This window comes from Oncorhynchus tshawytscha, linkage group LG19 (genome assembly GCF_018296145.1).
Source record: "Oncorhynchus tshawytscha isolate Ot180627B linkage group LG19, Otsh_v2.0, whole genome shotgun sequence".
Lineage (NCBI taxonomy): Eukaryota > Metazoa > Chordata > Actinopteri > Salmoniformes > Salmonidae > Oncorhynchus > Oncorhynchus tshawytscha.
In genome coordinates, this window is record NC_056447.1 from 55,921,856 (window position 1) to 55,946,309 (window position 24,454).

The 24,454-nt window shown below is 45.1% G+C and overlaps 1 protein-coding gene across 2 annotated transcripts in view; it reads right to left on the minus strand.

The window, feature by feature from the left end:
- Nucleotides 1-24,454, minus strand: part of LOC112248101 (growth arrest-specific protein 2-like) — a 64,058-nt gene that overhangs the window by 7,398 nt on the left and 32,206 nt on the right. For both annotated transcript variants that reach the window (XM_042301952.1, XM_042301951.1), the window contains 5 exons: nucleotides 22,787-22,926; nucleotides 11,710-11,851; nucleotides 9,269-9,332; nucleotides 1,059-1,272; nucleotides 703-810 (listed from right to left, as the gene is read on the minus strand). In XM_042301952.1, the coding sequence (XP_042157886.1) occupies nucleotides 703-810; nucleotides 1,059-1,272; nucleotides 9,269-9,332; nucleotides 11,710-11,851; nucleotides 22,787-22,900 (642 nt within the window). In that variant the 5' untranslated portion in view covers nucleotides 22,901-22,926. The remainder of the gene's footprint in view (nucleotides 1-702; nucleotides 811-1,058; nucleotides 1,273-9,268; nucleotides 9,333-11,709; nucleotides 11,852-22,786; nucleotides 22,927-24,454) is intronic.

Consider the following 24,454-nt stretch of genomic DNA (forward strand, 5'->3'; position numbering starts at 1 on the left):
CTGCTGTGTGTGTGTGTGTGTGTGTGTGTATGTGTGTGTGTGTGTGACTCAGTTCACATTGAGATGAGAAACATTATTGTTGTTGAACTGAAAACCTCATAACTCCAACCTGGATTAAAAAATGTAAAAAATCCTGCCAAAAGTGAAAGGTCAATTAATTAACAAAAAATTCCTGGAAAACGTGGGTCAGCCAATATCCAGACTCATAAAATTCAGACTCATCAAGTCTCAGAACAAGGAGGAAAGAGTGGGTTTGTTATGAGGACAGAATTGTCTGTCATTCAACAGCCATCTATAGTCATCAATGGTCTATGGTCCCTGAGTACACTGAGGAGCAATGGACCTAAGTAAGAAAGTATTTCTGTAGCCGAGCATACAATCTGTATTCATATCTGCCATGTCAATATAATATTCACAGCAATATGAAACGCCACAACCCCAGTATAAATCACTTACAGTACAAGCCAGCCATGTGCAAAATTATTTACACCAGATTTCAACACTTCAGATTTGACCCCACCGAACCCAAAACATTTGGTCAAAGATATTTTGGCAGGCACAGTCCAAGCCCAATTTAAAGTCCAGCTGCTGTTAACTATGTGGCTGAGTCGTATGCAACTAGAAATTCATGTTACAAAAAAAAGAAAAACATGGCGTTTGTGCCAGAGAAAGTGAGTTAAAGATGAGGAGGTTGGCACACACCCGGATGAAGAGCATCTTCTCCCCGACGCGATAGCGGCCCTGAGCCTGTCTCTCCACACAGAATTTATTGGGACACTTGCAGGGAGGCTCCTCAAAGATATGCTTCACCTGAGACGCACACATGCACAAACAAACATCATTAGATTAGTAGGGAGGTCAATCCAACAACCCTCCCAAAATTCCTGGTAATCCTCATAAATTCCTGGTAATCCTCATTCCTGGTAATCCTCATAAATTCCTGGTAATCCTCATAAATTCCTGGTAATCCTCATAAATTCCTGGTAATCCTCATAAATTGAAAAGTTCAACGTAATTTCATGTACAGTAATTGTGTTGACCTTGTGTACCCTACTCACAGCCTCATCCAGCAGCTTCCCTGTGCTCTTCTTGCTAGACGACAAGCACTTGGTTGGAGAGGGGAATGGAGAGGTTGGAGAGGGGGATGGGGGGTTTGGAGAAGGGGAGGGAGAGAGGGATGGGGAGGGAGAGACAGGTGAGGGTAGAGATACTTTCTCCTCCTGTTCTATCTCCTTCTCCAGCTTGATAAGCCCCGGAGGCTCCACGTTGTACCTAAAGATAATAGGACAACAGTTTACATTAAGGTATACATTATAGTGGCCTGGGGTCAAATACATTATAGTGGTCTGGGGTCAAATACATTATAATGGCCTGGGGTCAAATACATTATAGTGGTCTGGGGTCAAATACATTATAATGGCCTGGGGTCAAATACATTATAGTGGCCTGGGGTCAAATACATTATAGTGGCCTGGGGTCAAATACATTATAGTGGCCTGGGGTCAAAGACATTATAGTGGCCTGGGGGCTCAAATACATTATAGTGGCCTGGGGTCAAAGACATTATAGTGGCCTGGGGTCAAAGACATTATAGTGGCCTGGGGTCAAAGACATTATAGTGGCCTGGGGTCAAAGACATTATAGTGGCCTGGGGTCAAAGACATTATAGTGGCCTGGGGTCAAAGACATTATAGTGGCCTGGGGTCAAAGACATTATAGTGGCCTGGGGTCAAAGACATTATAGTGGCCTGGGGTCCAAATACATTATAGTGGCCTGGGGTCAAATACATTATAGTGGCCTGGGGTCAAATACATTATAGTGGCCTGGGGTCAAATACATTATAGTGGCCTGGGGTCAAATACATTATAGTGGCCTGGGGTCAAATACATTATAATGGTCGAGGGCCAAATACATTATAGTGGCCTGGGGTCAAATACATTATAATGGTCGAGGGCCAAATACATTATAATGGTCGAGGGCCAAATACATTATAGTGGCCTGGGGTCAAATACATTTTTTTTTATCTCCAAGGTGGCATAGCAGTTCAGACGTCTTTTGTCCTCGTCTTGTCGTGTCCTGTATATATATATATTTACAACTTTTTTTCACATACATTTCATTTTTATTTTCCATCAACTCATCTTCAAAACACTCTCCTGCAACCCGCCTCACCAATTTATATTTATAAAAAGTATTATTTACCTCAAATCTGTAATCCTCCAAGAAGCTAGCCTGAAACTAGCCAGAAGCTAATCCAGAAGCTAGTTAGCTCCTTTACTGGCAAATCGTTAGTATTCAGCTAACCACGGTTTGTGGTCATCAGCTATCCTTTAGCTCGAAAATCTATCGCCAGTTCTGTACGGCGCAGCGCGGCTCGGAACGGAACGGAACATACCGGACCAATTTCTCTCCATGTCCCTGGATTTCGACTGCTCTCTGGACATTCATACCCGGATCTCACAGCTAGCTAGCTGCTATCCGTGTGACTATCGGCCTTCGTCGATTCCGGAGCAAACATCAATTATTCCGGAGCTAGCCAGCTCCGTCAATCACTCCTGAGTTCCATCAATCACTCCTGGGCTGCAGTCACCTATCTGGACCCGTTCTACTGCCTACGCGGAGCCCCACCGGGCCTTCATAACTGGACTGCCGACGTTATCTACCCGAAGGAGATCCGGCTGGCTCCTCCGTCGCGACGTTACCTGAACGCCCATCTGCGGCCTGCTAACCGTTAGCTATCTTACCGGCTGCTATCTGAATAGACAATCGGACAATTTATTTATTTTTATTATTATTATGTTTTCTTCTTGGGCATCTATAACTACATCTATTGTTTTTATTTTTGTTGTTGTGTGATTTGGATTAATCCCCTCTACCACACGGAACCCCACTAATCTACTGACAGAACGCAAGAGGTGGCTAACAACAGACCTCCATCCTATGCTAGCTTGCTACCGATGGCCTGGCTAGCTGTCTAAATCACCAACCAACCTCTCCACTCACCGGACCCTTTTGATCACTCGACTAAGCATGCCTCTCCTTAATGTCAATATGTCTTGTCCATTGCTGTTCTGGTTAGTGTTTATTGGCTTATTTCACTGTAGAGCCTCTAGTCCTGCTCACTATACCTTATCCAACCTATTAGTTCCACCACCCACACATGCAATGACATCTCCTGGTTTCAATGATGTTTCTAGAGACAATATCTCTCTCTTCATCACTCAATACCTAGGTTTACCTCCACTGTATTCACATCCTACCATACATTTGTCTGTACATTATACCTTGATGCTATTTTATCGCCCCCAGAACCTCCTTTTACTCTATGTTCCAGATGTTCTAGACGACCAATTCTCATAGCTTTTAGCCGTACCCTTATTCTACTCCTCCTATGTTCCTCTGGCGATGTAGAGGTGAATCCAGGCCCTGCAGTGCCTAGCTCCACTCCTATTCCCCAGGCGCTCTCTTTTGATGACTTCTGTGACCGTAATAGCCTTGGTTTCATGCATGTTAACATTAGAAGCCTCCTCCCTAAGTTTGTTCTATTCACTGCTTTAGCATACTCAGCCAACCCGGATGTTCTAGCTGTGTCTGAATCCTGGCTTAGGAAGACCACCAAAAATTCAGAAATTGTAATTCCAAACTACAACATTTTCAGACAAGATAGAACTGCCAAAGGGGGCGGTGTTGCAATCAACTGCAAAGATAGCCTGCAGAGTTCTGTCCTACTATCCAGGTCTGTACCCAAACAATTTGAACTTCTACTTTTAAAAATCCACCTCTCTAAAAACAAGTCTCTCACCGTTGCCACCTGCTATAGACCACCCTCTGCCCCCAGCTGTGCTCTGGACACCATATGTGAACTGATTGCCCCCCATCTATCTTCAGAGTTCGTGCTGCTAGGTGACCTAAACTGGAACATGCTTAACACCCCAGCCATCCTACAATCTAAACTTGATGCCCTCAATCTCACACAAATTATCAATGAACCTACCAGGTACCTCCCCAAAGCCTTAAACACGGGCACCCTCATAGATATCATCCTAACCAACTTCCTCTAAATACACCTCTGCTGTCTTCAACCAAGATCTCAGCGATCACTGCCTCATTGCCTGCATCCGTAATGGGTCAGCGGTCAAACGACCTCCACTCATCACTGTAAAACGCTCCCTGAAACACTTCTGCGAGCAGGCCTTTCTAATCGACCTGGCCGGGGTATCCTGGAAGGATATTGATCTCATCCCGTCAGTAGAGGATGCCTGGATATTTTTAAAAATGCCTTCCTAACCATCTTAAATAAACATGCCCCATTCAAGAAATTTAGAACCAGGAACAGATATAGCCCTTGGTTCTCCCCAGACCTGACTGCCCTTAACCAACACAAAAACATCCTATGGCGTTCTGCATTAGCATCGAACAGCCCCGTGATATGCAGCTGTTCAGGGAAGCTAGAAACCATTATACACAGGCAGTTAGAAAAGCCAAGGCTAGCTTTTTCAAGCAGAAATTTGCTTCCTGCAACACTAACTCAAAAAGTTCTGGGACACTGTAAAGTCCATGGAGAATAAGAACACCTCCTCCCAGCTGCCCACTGCACTGAAGATAGGAAACACTGTCACCAATGATAAATCCACCATAATTGAGAATTTCAATAAGCATTTTTCTACGGCTGGCCATGCTTTCCACCTGGCTACTCCTACCCCGGACAACAGCACTGCACCCCCAACAGCAACTCGCCCAAGCCTTCCCCATTTCTCCTTCTCCCAAATCCATTCAGCTGATGTTCTGAAAGAGCTGCAAAATCTGGACCCCTACAAATCAGCCGGGCTAGACAATCTGGACCCTTTCTTTCTAAAATTATCTGCCGAAATTGTTGCCACCCCTATTACTAGCCTGTTCAACCTCTCTTTCGTGTCGTCTGAGATTCCCAAAGATTGGAAAGCAGCTGCGGTCATCCCCCTCTTCAAAGGGGGACACTCTTGACCCAAACTGCTACAGACCTATATCTATCCTACCGTGCCTTTCTAAGGTCTTCGAAAGCCAAGTCAACAAACAGATTACCGACCATTTCGAATCTCACCATACCTTCTCTGCTATGCAATCTGGTTTCAGAGCTGGTCATGGGTGCACCTCAGCCACGCTCAAGGTCCTAAACGATATCTTAACCGCCATCGATAAGAAACATTACTGTGCAGCCGTATTCATTGATCTGGCCAAGGCTTTCGACTCTGTCAATCACCACATCCTCATCGGCAGACTCGACAGCCTTGGTTTCTCAAATAATTGCCTCGCCTGGTTCACCAACTACTTCTCTGATAGAGTTCAGTGTGTCAAATCGGAGGGTCTGCTGTCCGGACCTCTGGCAGTCTCTATGGGGGTGCCACAGGGTTCAATTCTTGGACCGACTCTCTTCTCTGTATACATCAATGAGGTCGCTCTTGCTGCTGGTGAATCCCTGATCCACCTCTACGCAGACGACACCATTCTGTATACTTCCGGCCCTTCTTTGGACACTGTGTTAACAACCCTCCAGGCAAGCTTCAATGCCATACAACTCTCCTTCCGTGGCCTCCAATTGCTCTTAAATACAAGTAAAACTAAATGCATGCTCTTCAACCGATCGCTACCTGCACCTACCAGCCTGTCCAACATCACTACTCTGGACGGCTCTGACTTAGAATACGTGGACAACTACAAATACTTAGGTGTCTGGTTAGACTGTAAACTCTCCTTCCAGACCCATATCAAACATCTCCAATCCAAAGTTAAATCTAGAATTGGCTTCCTATTTCGCAACAAAGCATCCTTCACTCATGCTGCCAAACATACCCTTGTAAAACTGACCATCCTACCAGTCCTCGACTTTGGCGATGTCATTTACAAAATAGCCTCCAATACCCTACTCAACAAATTGGATGCAGTCTATCACAGTGCAATCCGTTTTATCACCAAAGCCCCATATACTACCCACCATTGCGACCTGTACGCTCTCGTTGGCTGGCCCTCGCTTCATACTCGTCGCCAAACCCACTGGCTCCATGTCATCTACAAGACCCTGCTAGGTAAAGTCCCCCTTATCTCAGCCCACCTATAATTTAGCCCAAACAACTACCTCTTTCCCAACTGTATTTCATTTTTATTTATTTATTTATTTTGCTCCTTTGCACCCCATTATTTTTATTTCTACTTTGCACCTTCTTCCATTGCAAAACTACCATTCCAGTGTTTTACTTGCTATATTGTATTTACTTTGCCACCATGGCCTTTTTTGCCTTTACCTCCCTTCTCACCTCATTTGCTCACATTGTATATAGACTTGTTTATACTGTATTATTGACTGTATGTTTGTTTTACTCCATGTGTAACTCTGTGTCGTTGTATCTGTCGAACTGCTTTGCTTTATCTTGGCCAGGTAATTGTAAATGAGAACTTGTTCTCAACTTGCCTACCTGGTTAAATAAAGGTAAAATAAAAAAAATAAATAAAAAACATTATAATGGCCTGGGGCCAAATACATTATAATGGCCTGGGGTCAAATACATTATAATGGTCTAGGGCTAAATACATTATAGTGGCCTGGGGTCAAATACATTATAATGGCCTGGGGTCAAATACATTATAGTGGTCTAGGGCCAAATACATTATAGTGGCCTGGGGTGAAATACATTATAGTGGCCTGGGGTCAAATACATTATAGTGGCCTGGGGTCAAATACATTATAGTGGCCTGGGGTCAAATACATTATAGTGGCCTGGGGTCAAATACATTATAGTGGCCTGGGGTCAAATACATTATAGTGGCCTGGGGTCAAATACATTATAGTGGCCTGGGCTCAAATACATTATAGTGGCCTGGGCTCAAATACATTATAGTGGCCTGGGCTCAAATACATTATAGTGGCCTGGGGTCAAATACTTTATAGTGACCTGGGGTCAAATACATTATAGTGACCTGGGGTCAAATACATTATAGTGGTCTAGGCTCAAATACATTATAGTGGCTTAGGCTCAAATACATTATAGTGGCTTAGGCTCAAATACATTATAGTGGCTTAGGCTCAAATACATTATAGTGGCCTGGGGTCAAATACATTATAGTGGCCTGGGGTCAAATACATTAGTGGTCTAGGCTCAAATACATTATAGTGGCCTGGGGCCAAATACATTATAGTGGTCTAGTGTGGTCTGGGGTCAAATACATTAGTGGTCTAGGCTCAAATACATTATAGTGGCCTGGGGCCAAATACATTATAGTGGTCTAGTGTGGTCTGGGGTCAAATACATTATAGTGGGCTCTACATTATAGGGCCTGGGCAAATACATTATAGTGGCCTGGGCTCAAATACATTATAGTGGCTGGGGTCAAATACTTTATAGTGACTGGGGTCAAATACATTATAGTGGCAAATACATTATAGGACTCAAATACATTATAGTGGCCTAGGCTCAAATACATTATAGTGGCCTGGGCTCAAATACATTATAGTGGCTTAGGCTCAAATACATTATAGTGGCCTGGGGCCAAATACATTATAGTGGTCTAGTGTGGTCTGGGGTCAAATACATTAGTGGTCTAGGCTCAAATACATTATAGTGGCCTGGGGCCAAATACATTATAGTGGTCTAGTGTGGTCTGGGGTCAAATACATTATAGTGGTCTAGTGTGGTCTGGGGTCAAATACATTATAGTGGCCTAGGCTCAAATACATTATAGTGGTCTAGGGTGGTCTGGGGTCAAATACATTATAGTGGCCTGGGGCCAAATACATTATAGTGGCCTGGCCAAATACATTATAGTGGTCTAGTGTGGTCTGGGGTCAAATACATTATAGTGGCCTCTAGTGTGGTCTGGGGTCAAATACATTATAGTGGCCTAGGCTCAAATACATTATAGTGGTCTAGGGTGGTCTGGGGTCAAATACATTATAGTGGCCTGGGGCCAAATACATTATAGTGGCCTGGGGCCAAATACATTATAGTGGTCTAGTGTGTTCTGGAGTCAAATACATTATAGTGGTCTAGTGTGTTCTGGAGTCAAATACATTATAGTGGTCTAGAGTGGTCTGGAGTCAAATACAGTACAGTGGTCTAGGGTGTTCTGGAGTCAAATACAGTACAGTGGTCTAGGGTGAAATACATTATAATGCCCTGGGGTCAAATACATTATAGATGACGCTGGGCCAATTGTGCGCCGACATGTGGGACTCCCAATCACGACTGGTTGTGATACAGCCTGGAATCAAACCAGGGTCTGTAGTGACGCCTCTAGCACTGAGATGCAGTGCCTTAGACCGCTCCACCACTCGGGAGCTAGGCTGGTCTGAGGATCAAATACATTACAGTGATCTAGGGTGGTTTGGGGTCAAATACATTATAGTGGCCTGGCTTCAAATACAGTGCCTTGCGAAAGTATTCGGCCCCCTTGAACTTTGCGACCATTTGCCACATTTCAGGCTTCAAACATAAAGATATAAAACTGTATTTTTTTGTGAAGAATCAACAACAAGTGGGACACAATCATGAAGTGGAACGACATTTATTGGATATTTCAAACTTTTTTAACAAATCAAAAACTGAAAAATTGGGCGTGCAAAATTGTTCAGCCCCCTTAAGTTAATACTTTGTAGCGCCACCTTTTGCTGCGATTACAGCTGTAAGTCGCTTGGGGTATGTCTCTATCAGTTTTGCACATCGAGAGACTGACATTTTTTCCCATTCCTCCTTGCAAAACAGCTCGAGCTCAGTGAGGTTGGATGGAGAGCATTTGTGAACAGCAGTTTTCAGTTCTTTCTTCTTTCAGTTCTATATATATAAACTACCAGTAATGTATTGGGTAAATCATTCAATGTTTCGGTATCCCTGTGCCTTCTTCTGTACAATAAACTACAAATATGTTAGGAGAGGGACTACCCCACTCCTTTTGAATGTTTTCTTTGGAAAAATCATTTCTAAAGAGAATATAATCAAAGGATAATTAAACTTCTACTTGTAATATATAATGCACATAGAAATTCAATTAAAATTTAAAGCTTTTTTAAGTTAATAATTTAAATCAAGGCGAAGAGGGGAAGATCCCTTACGGGAAAGAGGGGAAGATCCCTTACGGGAAAGAGGGGAAAATCCCTTACGGGAAAGAGGGGAAGATCCCTTACGGGAAAGAGGGGAAGATCCCTTACGGGAAAGAGGGGAAGATCCCTTACGGGAAAGAGGGGAAGATCCCTTATGGGAAAGAGGGGAAGATCCCTTACGGGAAAGAGAGATCCCTTACCGAGACGCTATCCTTCCCAGCTGTAGGAGACAGAGGCATACTTCCCGAGGCTGTTTGTGAAGAACTAAGGGGAGAAATACATGGAAAAGATGATTTTCACTGTGTTCCTTACAACCCATCTCCATTACAGGGTGGTAATATTATCCCTGTCACATTGAAACTTGCGTTAAAGTGATGTGGGAAAGTGGTTTTAAAAAAAAAACTCTTACGCACATGCCAGTGGGTATAGAGAAAATGAGAAGTGTTCTTTGTGATAAGTGGTGATTGAGTTATTGATATTGGTGTGTTAGCGTGAGGTGAACATAAGTGTGAGCTCTTTTGAAGATCAACAAGCAGCAATTTCACACAAGACTAAACTACATGAAATAAAATGTTCCAAACACAGTGCCAGGCAGTAAAGATGATTGATGGGCATGTGACGTGACACAGCACACCATGCATCATGACAGCAATAGTTCTCCAAACCTGTTGTCGTATGCTACACCATGATGATGCACTTTTCAATCCATCACAGAAGAAGGAAAAGAAGGGGAAAGAGAGGGAACAGGATAGTTAGCTAGCTACCCTGTTGTTACGCATGGTGCCTGTGTGACCACACTAACTAGCCTTGGATGGACAATCAAGTTCCATTCTATTCATATTACATTCTAAAAGAATTCTAGTCTAATTAGTAAGTTATCCATCATTTCACCTAAATAAAATGTCTAAGGGGGCCAGCTGGTTGGGGTTGACAGTAGAGAATAATAAACCAATCGTTAGCCAGAAAACTGACAAGGAGAGAAAAACACAAGGATCGTCTGTACCTCCAACCGCTGACACGGCCTTATCACTCTGATTTAATAGGTATTAACTGCCTGCATTTTGCTGCACCCCAGGAAGAGTAGCTGCTGCCTTGACAGGAACTAATGGGGATCCATAATAAACCCCAGGAAGAGTAGATGCTGCCTTGACAGGAACTAATGGGGATCCATAATAAACCCCAGGAAGAGTAGCTGCTGCCTTGACAGGTACTAATGGGGATCCATAATAAACCCCAGGAAGAGTAGCTGCTGCCTTGACAGGAACTAATGGGGATCCATAATAAACCCCAGGAAGAGTAGCTGCTGCCTTGGGGATCCAGGAAGAGTAGCTGCTGCTTTGGCAGGAACTAATGAGGATCCATAATAAACCCCAGGAAGAGTAGCTGCTGCCTTGGCAGGAACTAATGGGGAACTAGGAACTGGGGATCCATAATAAACCCCAGGAAGAGTAGCTGCTGCCTTGGCAGGAACTAATGGGGATCCATAATAAACCCCAGGAAGAATAGCTGGAAGAGTAGCTGCTGCCTTGGCAGGAACTAATGGGGATCCATAATAAACCCCAGGAAGAGTAGCTGCTGCCTTGGAAGGAACTACTGGGGATCCATAATAAACCCCAGGAAGAGTAGCTGCTGCTTTGGCAGGAACTAATGAGGATCCATAATAAACCCCAGGAAGAGTAGCTGCTGCCTTGGCAGGAACTAATGAGGATCCATAATAAACCACAGGAAGAGTAGCTGCTGCCTTGGCAGGAACCATAATAAACCCCAGGAAGAATAGCTGCTGCCTTGGCAGGAACTCCATAATAAACCACAGGAAGAGTAGCTGCTGCCTTGGCAGGAACTAATGGGGATCCATAATAAACCCCAGGAAGAATAGCTGCTGCCTTGGCAGGAACTAATGGGGATCCATAATAAATACAAATACATAACATTGCCCTACTTTCTCTCTCTCCAGCTAGCTAACGCCCCACTGTCTGTCTTCTCTCACTTTCACTCTGTGTTTCCTGGGACGTTCTGTACAGCGAACGACTGTTTAAAATCCACATAACTGTTCATATCATTCATCTGGTAAGCCAAGACAGTCACAGCGTTCTCAGAACATAGCCTGCTGTCCAAGTGGGTATTGTGTGAAGTCAGGGTATTGTGGGTGGAGTCTGTGGACAACAGAAGAGGAGCTTGTGTACGAGGAGAGGAGAGGAGATGCCTTTGTGTCTCTGTCTCTCTGCATCCCACCAGTCAGTCCACCACCCATAGACGGCAGTCTGGGTCTATCCTCCTCCCCGGTTAGTGCTGCTGACAGCCTGAGGTAGATCCGGACAAGGCCATATTTAGTGTGACTTGCTTCAGAAGTCACATATCCCAATCTTCAACTTATTTGAGACTTATTATAGTTATTATTATTGGGCCATATTTATTAAAGGAAACTAAAACTTGATTATCTGTGACCAGAGTGGTGTACTGTTCTCACCAGGGTTTTGGGGTTAATTCCATTTCAATTGAGTGAATTCATGAAACTTCCAAAGGCATTGTTGTAGAACCTAATGAGTGGTCATTGAGATTCTCCGCAATTTGTTCTGTTGTGTTTTAGCTTGAAAGAATCAAAACGGAGCATTAATGCAAACTGACATACTTCCGTACTCACCCAGTCCCTCAGACTCAAACAGGCAGGTCTCTCCCACCCCCACCTGACGACACCAGGTCAGGAAGTTAGCTGTGTTGTCCCTGGCGAAGAAGGACCCGGAGGGAGCGCTGGCACGACACGGGATCCTCCGGCATGGGATGGCCTGGTGGAGGGAGACATGAGAAGAAAATAGATTCCTTTGTGTGAGAAATGGAAGTGCCCCTAGGTGGAAGGAGAGGTCAGAGGTTACAATGGCAGTGAAGACACATTAGGAAGAGATAAACATTTACATTTTAGTCATTATCCAAACTTACCATAGTGAGTTCATACATTTTCATACTTTGCCCTGTACTGGTCCCCCATGGGAATCAAACCCACAACTCTGGCATTGCAAGCACCATCCTCTACCAACTGAGCCACACGGGCCCCAAACATCAACCACAATATCAGTTGGTGCTATTTGTAAATAGCAACTTATTAATACAAAGCAACAACACAGAGAATTGTCTCGGCGGATATCCTAGAGGGTGGAGAGGCGGACCAGCGGCCCTCCATCCAGGGATGCTGTACCCTGAACCTGTACCTCTCAACGTGTGTGTCTGAGGGCGTAAGGAAACAAGGGCTGTTTCTGTTTTCATCAAATGGACAATAAAATATCTATTGTATTCTCAACAGAACAGCAAGGCTGTGATAGTGATATTCTGCAATGATTTGCAGAAGGGGGGGTAAAAGATTTTCAGACAGTGATCACAAACTGTTGCTACATGGCCAACTTCAGGCCCAACAGAAGTTGGTCGGACTTCATTGTTCCTTTCAGAGAAAAGACAGTCCTTGTTAATTCACTCAGTCTCTGACCGAATCTGAGCTTCCCATCCCCCAACCCCCAGTCAGTTGGGTTCCCATCAGAACACACTATAACCATCTACCCCATAGACTTAGTACATATGCCACCTGTCTTTTTCAGATTTGTTCTCCATATGCTGAGGGGCTCTGGTTTCAGCTCTGGTTCGAGGAACTTTTCCTTTCGCAGATCAATATTGTAGATGACGGCTGGGGGGGGTCTAGACTACTACTGCACCAGGCCTGGTCTGGTATGGGAGAGAGGGATGGAGGGGAGGAGGTCTAGACTACTACTGCACCAGGCCTGGTCTGGGAGAGAGGGGTGGAGGGGAGGAGAAGGGGAGGAGGTCTAGACTACTACTGCACCAGGCCTGGCCTTGTGTGGGAGAGAGGAACGAGGGGAGGAGGGGAGGAAGAGGGGAGGAGGTCTAGACTACTACTGCACCAGGCCTGGTCTTGTGTGGGAGAGAGGAACGAGGGGAGGAGGTCTAGACTACTACTGCACCAGGCCTGGTCTGGTATGGGAGAGGGATGGAGGGGAGGAGGTCTAGACTACTACTGCACCAGGCCTGGTCTGGTATGGGAGAGAGAAATGGGGGGAGCAGGGGCGGAGCAGGGGCAGAGGAGGAGGAGGGGAGGAGGAGAGGAGGAGGGGAGGAGGGCTAGACTACTCCACCAACAGGTCTGGTCTGGTATGGTCTGACTTGAGGATCAAATGACTCTTGAGGCTCCACACAGGCAGCAGCCCCCCACCAAACCAGGGTTCAAATACTATTTGAAAATCTATTCAAAATGATGTATCTGTGCTTGATTGAGTTTTCCTGGCTCGATGGAACCAATTAAATAGTTCCAAAATCGCAATAGGGACTCCAGGCAGGCTTAAGCAAATACGTAAAGTATTTTAACAATTTCAAATAATATTTGAACCCAGGTTTAAGGTCTGCCCCCCACACGATGAGGTAGATTTATGCTCCTTGCTATGGTTTAATACAGGATGTGTGCGTCTCCGAGCCGAGAGAAAGTCTGCGTCCCTAATGGCACCGTATTCCTTATATAGTGCACTACCTTTGACTGGCTCTACATAGGGAATAGGGTGCCATTTGGGACGCAGACAAAGAAAGGTACAATGAGGTCATGGTGGAAAAAAATGCAGTGTTTTCTTTCATTCCAAGCTCTTCTAGTTGGCTCCTCTCTGGGAGGGACTCTGCCTTTGTCCTTTCATTCCAGGCTCTTCTAGCTGGCTCCTCTCTGGGAGGGACTCTGCCTTTGTCCTTTCATTCCAGGCTCTCCTCGTTGGCTCCTCTCTGGGAGGGACTCTGCCTTTGTCCTTTCATTCCAGGCTCTTCTAGTTGGCTCCTCTCTGGGAGGGACTCTGCCTTTCAGGCTCCTTTCATTCCAGGCTCTTCTAGCTGGCTCCTCTCTGGGAGGGACTCTGCCTTTCTCCTTTCATTCCAGGCTCTTCTAGCTGGCTCCTCTCTGGGAGGGACTCTGCCTTTCTCCTTTCATTCCAGGCTCTCCTAGTTGGCTCCTCTCTGGGAGGGACTCTGCTGCCTTTGTCCTTTCATTCCAGGCTCTCCTAGCTGGCTCCTCTCTGGGAGTGACTCTGCCTTTCTCCTTTCATTCCAGGCTCTCCTAGCTGGCTCCTCTCTGGGAGGGACTCTCTGCCTTTCTCCTTTCATTCCAGGCTCTCCTAGCTGGCTCCTCTCTGGGAGGGACTCTGCCTTTCTCCTTTCATTCCAGGCTCTCCTAGTTGGCTCCTCTCTGGGAGGGACTCTGCCTTTCTCCTTTCATTCCAGGCTCTCCTAGCTGGCTCCTCTCTGCTATGGCCACATTTTAGCTCACGTTCTTTGGTTGAAGGTTATGCTCGCATCTCTGTTTTAGTGGACCACCGTACTAGTATGAGCTACTCTGTACACTACCAACTCAGTGGTCTTGTAGTTAGAGTGTCCTCCCCGAGTTGGCAAGGTTGGGAGATCAATTCCCGGCCGGGTCACTAAGACTAAACTACAGTCTCTGCTTGGCACTCAGCATTAAAGATATAGAATGGGGCTAAGGTCCTGTGATAGACTAACGTCATGTCCAGAGGATGCCTGGTTACATACTGCTATGGATACTGTAGTTACCTGCAGAACCCTCCTCGCCTGTCTAGTTAATATTAACTATGGGTGGAGATGGGGAACCTGTTAAGTATGGGTGGAGATGGGAACCTGTTAAGTATGGGTGGAGATGGGAACCTGTTAAGTATGGGTGGAGATGGGAACCTGTTAAGTATGGGTGGAGATGGGAACCTGTTAAGTATGGGTGGAGATGGGAACCTGTTAAGTATGGGTGGAGATGGGAACCTGTTAAGTATGGGTGGAGATGGGAACCTGTTAAGTATGGGTGGAGATGGGAACCTGTTAAGTATGGGTGGAGATGGGAACCTGTTAAGTATGGGTGGAGATGGGAACCTGTTAAGTATGGGTGGAGATGGGAACCTGTTAAGTATGGGTGGAGATGGGAACCTGTTAAGTATGGGTGGAGATGGGAACCTGTTAAGTATGGGTGGAGATGGGAACCTTGCTAAGAACTATTCCAAGCGGTTTGGAGCGGTTTGGAGCAGGTTGGAGCGGTTTGGAGCAGGTTGGAGCAGGTTGGAGCTGTTTGGAGCTTTGGCTTTGAAGTCTTCTCTGTATTTTAGTAGAGATAACTGGGCCTTTTAAAACCAAACTGTTCTGAGTCTGAGCAGAGATGACTTTTAAAAGTAATAATTTAAAAATAATTGCAGGAGACATTGTGTAACGTCAGATTGTTTAAATGAAATAAAATAAAAAGCCCTGTGAAATAATGAATTGACAAGTCTTGGAGAGAAATTGGCCCCAGGTATCCTGTGTAACTCAGGTATAAGTAATAAGCCTGAACTGACTGACGGGCTGACTGGCTATCTGGATGACTATCTGGCTGACTGGCTGGCTGGCTATCTGGCTGGCTATCTGGCTGACTGGCTAGCTGGCTGGCTGACTGGCTAACTGACTGATGGGCTGACTGGCTAGGCTATCTGGCTATCTGGTTGACTGGCTATCTGGTTGACTGGCTGACTGACTAGCTGGCTATCTGGCTGACTGGCTAACTGACTGGCTGACTGACTGGCTGGCTAGCTATCTGGCTGACTGGCTAGCTGGCTGGTTGACTGGCTAGCTGGCTGACTGGCTAACTACCTTTTAAGTCCAGTCTCTATCCAAACATGATCTATTGACCTCAGAGATACAAATATTTCCCTCCCTATTTTCTTTTAGGGGGAGTGAACAGAATTTCTAGGTCAGACAATCCCAAATAAACCCAAACCATTTTCTCCAGAGTTCCTGTCTCTGTCTCTCTCCCTCCCCCTCTCCCTTTCTCTCTCCTTCCTAGATCAATAGACTGCTCTATATTCACAAGGGGCCTCCCTATGGCAATTGACCTCAAGTAATTCCACACATCTGTGCTGCTAGCTGATCTACTCACACCAGCATCAGGAGACCCACCACAAGAAGCCCTGTAACAGACTACCACCATCATCAGGAGACCCACCACCAGCAGCTCTGTAATAGACTACCACCATCATCAGGAGACCCACCACCAGCAGCTCTGTAATAGACTACCACCAGCATCAGGAGACCCACCACCAGCAGCTCTGTAATAGACTACCACCATCATCAGGAGACCCACCACCAGCAGCTCTGTAATAGACTCTCACCAGCATCAGGAGACCCACCACCACCAGCCCTGCAATGGCTCAGACCTCTGTTCAAATACTATTTGAAATCATTCAGATACTTTGATCGTTTAGTCTGCCTGGAGTGACAGATGGGCAGGGTTTGCACTTTTGCAACCTGTATTCTATTTCTAGATTATATTGGTTCCAACCTGTATTCTATTTCTAGATTCTATTGGCTCCATCCTTTATTCTATTTCTAGATTCTATTAGTTCCATTACACCAGGCAAGCTCATTCAAGCCCACCTAAATGACTCCAAATTATTTCAAATACTATTTGAACACTATTGAAAATGTACAATGTAAACTTCATGCTTGGTGTATTTCACATCAACGATTCTAACAAAATGAACCCGTTTCTGTCATTAGTTTCGTATGAAACAGCATGGTCGGAGTTTTACAAGCTATACACTACTTTACTATACAGTTTAACAAGCTATACACTACACCTTCCCATACAGTTATTCTCACTCTAACCTCCAGCATGTGGCCTCTACTCAAATATGGGGCCCCATAATGGGGACAGCTTGTACCAATAGCTATTATATACAGCCATGGTATGACATACCAAAGACCTTGCAGAAACAGACTTACTTAAATACCTTTAAAAGAGACATTTTGCCGAAGACTCACTAACCACAAAACTGGCCTATCGGGTCATGAAATATCAGTTGCTGCAGGACTACTAGTCTCCTATGTGAAGGTTAGCGAATTGGCTTTCAGCTGGCATAAGAACTGATTGCAGTTCAGCTGGCATAAGAACTGATTGCAGTTCAGCTGGCATAAGAACTGATTGCAGTTCAGCTGGCATAAGAACTGATTGCAGTTCAGCTGGAATAAGAACTGATTGCAGTTCAGCTGGAATAAGAACTGATTGCAGTTCCGCTGGAATAAGAACTGATTGCAGTTCAGCTGGCATAAGAACTGATTGCAGTTCAGCTGGCATAAGAACTGATTGCAGTTCAGCTGGCATAAGAACTGATTGCAGTTCAGCTGGAATAAGAACTGATTGCAGTTCCGCTGGCATAAGAACTGATTGCAGTTCAGCTGGCATAAGAACTGATTGCAGTTCCGCTGGCATAAGAACTGATTGCAGTTCAGCTGGCATAAGAACTGATTGCAGTTCAGCTGGCATAAGAACTGATTGCAGTTCAGATGGCATAAGAACTGATTGCAGTTCAGCTGGCATAAGAACTGATTGCAGTTCAGCTGGCATAAGAACTGATTGCAGTTCAGCTGGCATAAGAACTGATTGCAGTTCAGCTGGAATAAGAACTGATTGCAGTTCAGCTGGAATAAGAACTGATTGCAGTTCCGCTGGCATAAGAACTGATTGCAGATCCGCTGGCATAAGAACTGATTGCAGTTCCGCTGGCAATGAAGTGGGTTGGATACCGATACTGTTTTACATGTTTAACAAAAAATCATTTTTAAAAAATGGTCAAATAATCTCTCTAACCACAGACTAATATTATGTCTAGGTTTCAGATAAATATGAGCACTGTCCTGTGTAATCATAGATAGGCTAACTATGAGCACTGTCCTGTGTAATCATAGATTGGCTAACTATGAGCACTGTCCTGTGTAATCATAGATTGGCTAACTATGAGCACTGTCCTTACTTCCGGCGCCGACAGAGATGGCCGCCTCGCTCGCGTTCCTAGGGAACTATGCAGTTTTTTGTTTTTTTACGTGTTATTTCTTACACTAGTACCCCAGGTCATCTTAGGTTTCATTACATACAGCCGAGAAGAACTACTGAATATAAGATCAGCGTCAACTCACCATCAGTACGACCAAGAATATGTTTTTCGCGATGCGGATCCTGTGTTCTGCCTTACAACCAGTGTAACCGAGTGGATCACATGCAGCGACCAAAAAAAAAAAAAAAACGACTCAGAAAAAGAGGGAAACGGAGCGGTCTTCTGGTCAGACTCCGGAGACGGGCACATCGTGCACCACTCCCTAGCATTCTTCTTGCCAATGTCCAGTCTCTTGACAACAAGGTTGATGAAATCCGAGCAAGGGTAGCATTCCAGAGGGACATCAGAGACTGTAACTTTCTCTGCTTCACGGAAACATGGCTAACTGGAGAGACGCAATCCGAAGCGGTGCAGCCAGCGGGTTTCTCCACGCATCGCGCCGACAGAAACAAACATCTTTCTGGTAAGAAGATGGGCGGGGGCGTATGCCTTATGGCCAACGTGACATGGTGTGATGAAAGAAACATACAGGAACTCAAATCCTTCTGTTCACCTGATTTAGAATTCCTCACAATCAAATGTAGACCGCATTATCTACCAAGAGAATTCTCTTCGATTATAATCGCAGCCGTATATATCCCCCCCAAGCAGACACATCGATGGCTCTGAACGAACTTTATTTAACTCTCTGCAAACTGGAAACGATTTATCCGGAGGCTGCATTCATTGTAGCTGGGGATTTTAACAAGGCTAATCTGAAAACAAGACTCCCTAAATTTTATCAGCATATCGATTGCGCAACCAGGGGTGGAAAGACCCTGGATCATTGTTACTCTAACTTCCGCGACGCATATAAGGCCCTGCCCCGCCCCCTTTCGGAAAAGCTGACCACGACTCCATTTTGTTGATCCCTGCCTACAGACAGAAACTAAAACAAGAAGCTCCCACGCTGAGGTCTGTCCAACGCTGGTCCGACCAAGCTGACTCCACACTCCAAGACTGCTTCCATCACGTGGACTGGGAGATGTTTCGTATTCGTATTGCGTCAGACAACAACATTGACGAATACGCTGATACGGTGTGCGAGTTCATTAGAACGTGCGTTGAAGATGTCGTTCCCATAGCAACGATTAAAACATTCCCTAACCAGAAACCGTGGATTGATGGCAGCATTCGTGTGAAACTGAAGGCACGAACCACTGCTTTTAATCAGGGCAAGGTGTCTGGTAACATGACTGAATACAAACAGTGCAGCTATTCCCTCCGCAAGGCTATCAAACAAGCTAAGCGCCAGTACAGAGACAAAGTAGAATCTCAATTCAACGGCTCAGACACAAGAGGCATGTGGCAGGGTCTACAGTCAATCACGGACTACAGGAAGAAACCCAGCCCAGTCACGGACCAGGATGTCTTGCTCCCAGGCAGACTAAATCACTTTTTTGCCCGCTTTGAGGACAATACAGTGCCACTGACACGGCCTGCAACGGAAACATGCGGTCTCTCCTTCACTGCAGCCGAAGTGAGTAAGACATTTAAACGTGTTAACCCTCGCAAGGCTGCAGGCCCAGATGGCATCCCCAGCCGCGCCCTCAGAGCATGCGCAGACCAGCTGGCCGGTGTGTTTACGGACATATTCAATCAATCCCTATACCAGTCTGCTGTTCCCACATGCTTCAAGAGGGCCACCATTGTTCCTGTTCCCAAGAAAGCTAAGGTAACTGAGCTAAACGACTACCGCCCCGTAGCACTCACATCCGTCATCATGAAGTGCTTTGAGAGACTCGTCAAGGACCACATCACCTCCACCCTACCTGACACCCTTGACCCACTCCAATTTGCTTACCGCCCAAATAGGTCCACAGACGATGCAATCTCAACCACACTGCACACTGCCCTAACCCATCTGGACAAGAGGAATACCTATGTGAGAATGCTGTTCATCGACTACAGCTCGGCATTCAACACCATAGTACCCTCCAAGCTCGTCATCAAGCTCGAGACCCTGGGTCTCGACCCCGCCCTGTGCAACTGGGTACTGGACTTCCTGACGGGCCGCCCCCAGGTGGTGAGGGTAGGCAACAACATCTCCTCCCCGCAGATCCTCAACACTGGGGCCCCACAAGGGTGCGTTCTGAGCCCTCTCCTGTACTCCCTGTTCACCCACGACTGCGTGGCCATGCACGCCTCCAACTCAATCATCAAGTTTGCGGACGACACAACCGTGGTAGGCTTGATTACCAACAACGACGAGACGGCCTACAGGGAAGAGGTGAGGGCCCTCGGAGTGTGGTGTCAGGAAAATAACCTCACACTCAACGTCAACAAAACTAAGGAGATGATTGTGGACTTCAGGAAACAGCAGAGGGAACACCCCCATCCACATCGATGGAACAGTAGTGGAGAGGGTAGCAAGTTTTAAGTTCCTCGGCATACACATCACAGACAAACTGAATTGGTCCACTCACACAGACAGCATCGTGAGGAAGGCGCAGCAGCGCCTCTTCAACCTCAGGAGGCTGAAGAAATTCGGCTTGTCACCAAAAGCACTCACAAACTTCTACAGATGCACAATCGAGAGCATCCTGGCGGGCTGTATCACCGCCTGGTATGGCAACTGCACCGCCCTCAACCGTAAGGCTCTCCAGAGGGTAGTGAGGTCTGCACAACGCATCACCGGGGGCAAACTACCTGCCCTCCAGGACACCTACACCACCCGATGCTACAGGAAGGCCATAAAGATCATCAAGGACATCAACCACCCGAGCCACTGCCTGTTCACCCCGCTGTCATCCAGAAGGCGAGGTCAGTACAGGTGCATCAAAGCTGGGACCGAGAGACTGAAAAACAGCTTCTATCTCAAGGCCATCAGACTGTTAAACAGCCACCACTAACATTGAGTGGCTACTGCCAACACACTGTCAATGACACTGACTCTACTCCAGCCACTTTAATCATGGGAATTGATGGGAAATGATGTAAATATATCACTAGCCACTTTAAACAATGCTACCTTATATAATGTTACTTACCCTACATTATTCATCTCATATGCATACGTTGATACTGTACTCTATATCATCGACTGCATCCTTATGTAATACATGTATCACTAGCCACTTTAACTATGCCACTTGGTTTACATACTTATCTCATATGTATATACTGTACTCGATATCATCTACTGTATCTTGCCTATGCTGCTCTGTACCATCACTCATTCATATATCCTTATGTACATATTCTTTATCCCCTTACACTGTGTTATAAGACAGTAGTTTTTTTGGAATTGTTAGTTAGATTACTTGTTCGTTATTACTGCATTGTCGGAACTAGAAGCACAAGCATTTCGCTACACTCGCATTAACATCTGCTAACCATGTGTATGTGACAAATAAAATTTGATTTGATTTGTCCTGTGTAATCATAGATTGGCTAACTATGAGCACTGTCCTGTGTAATCATAGATAGGCTAACTATGAGCACTGTCCTGTGTAATCATAGATAGGCTAACTATGAGCACTGTCCTGTGTAATCATAGATAGGCTAACTATGAGCACTGTCCTGTGTAATCATAGATAGGCTAACTATGAGCACTGTCCTGTGTAATCATAGATTGGCTAACTATGAGCACTGTCCTGTGTAATCATAGATAGGCTAACTATGAGCACTGTCCTGTGTAATCATAGATTGGCTAACTATGAGCACTGTCCTGTGTAATCATAGATTGGCTAACTATGAACACTGTCCTGTGTAATCATAGATTGGCTAACTATGAACACCGTCCTGTGTAATCATAGATTGGCTAAACATGAGCACTGTCCTGTGTAATCATAGATAGGCTAACTATGAGCACTGTCCTGTGTAATTATAGATAGGCTAACCATGAGCACTGTCCTGTGTAATCATAGATAGGCTAACTATGAGCACTGTCCTGTGTAATCATAGATTGGCTAACTATCAACACTGTCCTGTGTAATCATAGATAGGCTATGAACACCGTCCTGTGTAATCATAGATTGGCTAAACATGAACACCGCCCTGTGTAATCATAGATTGGCTAAACATGAACACCGTCCTGTGTAATCATAGATTGGCTAAACATGAACACTGTCCTGGGGTATTCTAGAAGCTTCACATCCAAAGCAATATCCTGATTTTTAATCTGAAGATCTCTGAGGTTTTTCCACAATGAAATTACATGGTAATTACCTGGTTGTAATCTTAATATTCGGATTCAAAGTATTTCATTTTAAGGATGAGTTATTGCAGTAGTATAGTAGCATTCAATTCAAGGATAACAAAAACAACAAATTCCCAAATATACCAAAAGTTATTTACTGGCAATCTGTACATTTTTAAAAATAAATAAAGATTAGCACAGCATGGGACAATCTAGCCTCAACTAAATTAGTCTTGTTTTCACCACTATGATTCTTAACCTGGTCCCAGATCTGCTAGTGCTGTCTGGCCACTTTCATGGTCATTGGCATATCAAACAAACAAACCAACCAACCACAGAAGTTGGCTATAAGGCACAAACAGATCAGGACTCGTAATCAAAAAGCATCTCAGAGTATTAAGTGCTGATCTAGGATCAGGTTCCCCCCTGTCCATATAATGCTATTCATTATGATGAAAAAGGCTAAACTGATAATCCTATGTCAGCACTTTTACTTTGAGACCCCAGACTAGATCCCTGCCTTGGTTTTTTCTGCTCCGGGACCAGACAAGGACCAGCCACCTCGCCATTGGTTCTGATTTATGATTCGGGTCAGCGTGATAGTGTGAAAAAGTGTGAAAAGGGCATAGGTTTCTCAGTACCTCTCTATTGCCAAGAGGCAGTTCTCCATGGTTCTGAGTCTGGTTCTGCTTGAACTTCTCCTGTAGCGTCTCAGCCAGCTGGCACAGCAGGAAGCCATTGTCCAAACGCTCCATGAAGCTCTCTGCTGTGATCTCCAGACCTGGGGTGGAGAGGGATGTGGAGGGAAGGAGACCCATTAAATATATGCTTTTTCATTACGAGCTCATTATATATATATACATATATATATATATTTACAACCTTTGAACGGTAGTATATACACTACTGTTCAAAAGTTTGGGTTTACTTAGAAATGTCCTTGTTTTTGAAAGAAAAGCACATTTTTTGTCCATTAAAATAACATGACATTGATCAGAAATACAATGTAGACATTGTTAATGTTGTAAATGACTATTGTAGCTGGAAACAGGTGATTTAAAAAAAAAATGAATATCTACATAGGCGTTCAGAGGCCCATTATCAGCAACCATCACTCCTGTGTTCCAATGGCACGTTGTGTTAGCTAATCCAAGTTTATCATTTCAAAAGGATAATTTATCATTAGAAAACCCTTTTGCAATTATGTTAGCACAGCTGAAAACTGTTGTTCTGCTTAAAGAAGCATTAAAACTGTCCTTCTTTAGACGAGTTGAGTATCTGGAGTATCAGCATTTGTGGGTTCGATTACAGGCTCAAAATGGCCAGAAACAAAGAACTTTCCTCTGAAACTCGTCAGTCTATTCTTGTTCTGAGAAATGAAGGCTGTTCCATGTGAGAAATTGCCAACAAACTGAATATCTGTGTACTACTCCCTTCACAGAACAGCGCAAACTGGCTCTAACCATAGAAAGAGGAGTGAGAGGCCCCGGTGCACAACTGAGCAAGAGGACAAGTACATTAGAGTGTCTAGTTAAATAGTACCCTCAAAACACCAGTCTCAAAGTCAACAGTGAAGAGGCGACTCCGGGATGCTGGCCTTCTAGGCAGAGTTGTAAAGAGAAAGCCATATCTCAGACTGGCCAATAAATATAAAAATATTAAGATGGGCAAAAGAACACAGACACTGGACAGAGGAACTCGGCCTCCCGGAGTCGCCTCTTCACTGTTGACGTCGAGACTGGATCTTTAAACCGGAGATCATTAAGAGTCCAAGGATGTCGTGTTGGTAAATGTTCTGCCTATCAGATAATGGTGAAGAAATTTAAGATGACAGTAGCCCACAGTTCCTAAAGCATGTGTGACTGAAAACACTGTACGTCATAAAAGAGAGCAACAAAGACACAGTCTGACTGATAGTAAGGCCATATGAACAGCCCATAGACCTAGCATTCTGCCTAACATGACAGTCAGACTAATACAGGCCAGGGGCCATCTGATTCTGCACAGCATTGATACACTCTCCAGAGATCACACACACACTCTCCAGAGATCACACACACACACACACACACACACACACACACACACACACACACACACACACACACACACACACACACACACACACACACAGAGAGAGAGAGAGATCAACATGTGGTATTTCTAGTTGACTGGCATCCAGACGACCATTCCTTCTTAGTTAGATCATTCTGACTGCAATAGGAGGTGGCGGGGGGGCGTCTAACTGTGGAAAAGAAACCAGGGGGATTTCTGTCTTCATCTATTTTTCTTTTGGTAGAGAGAGGAGG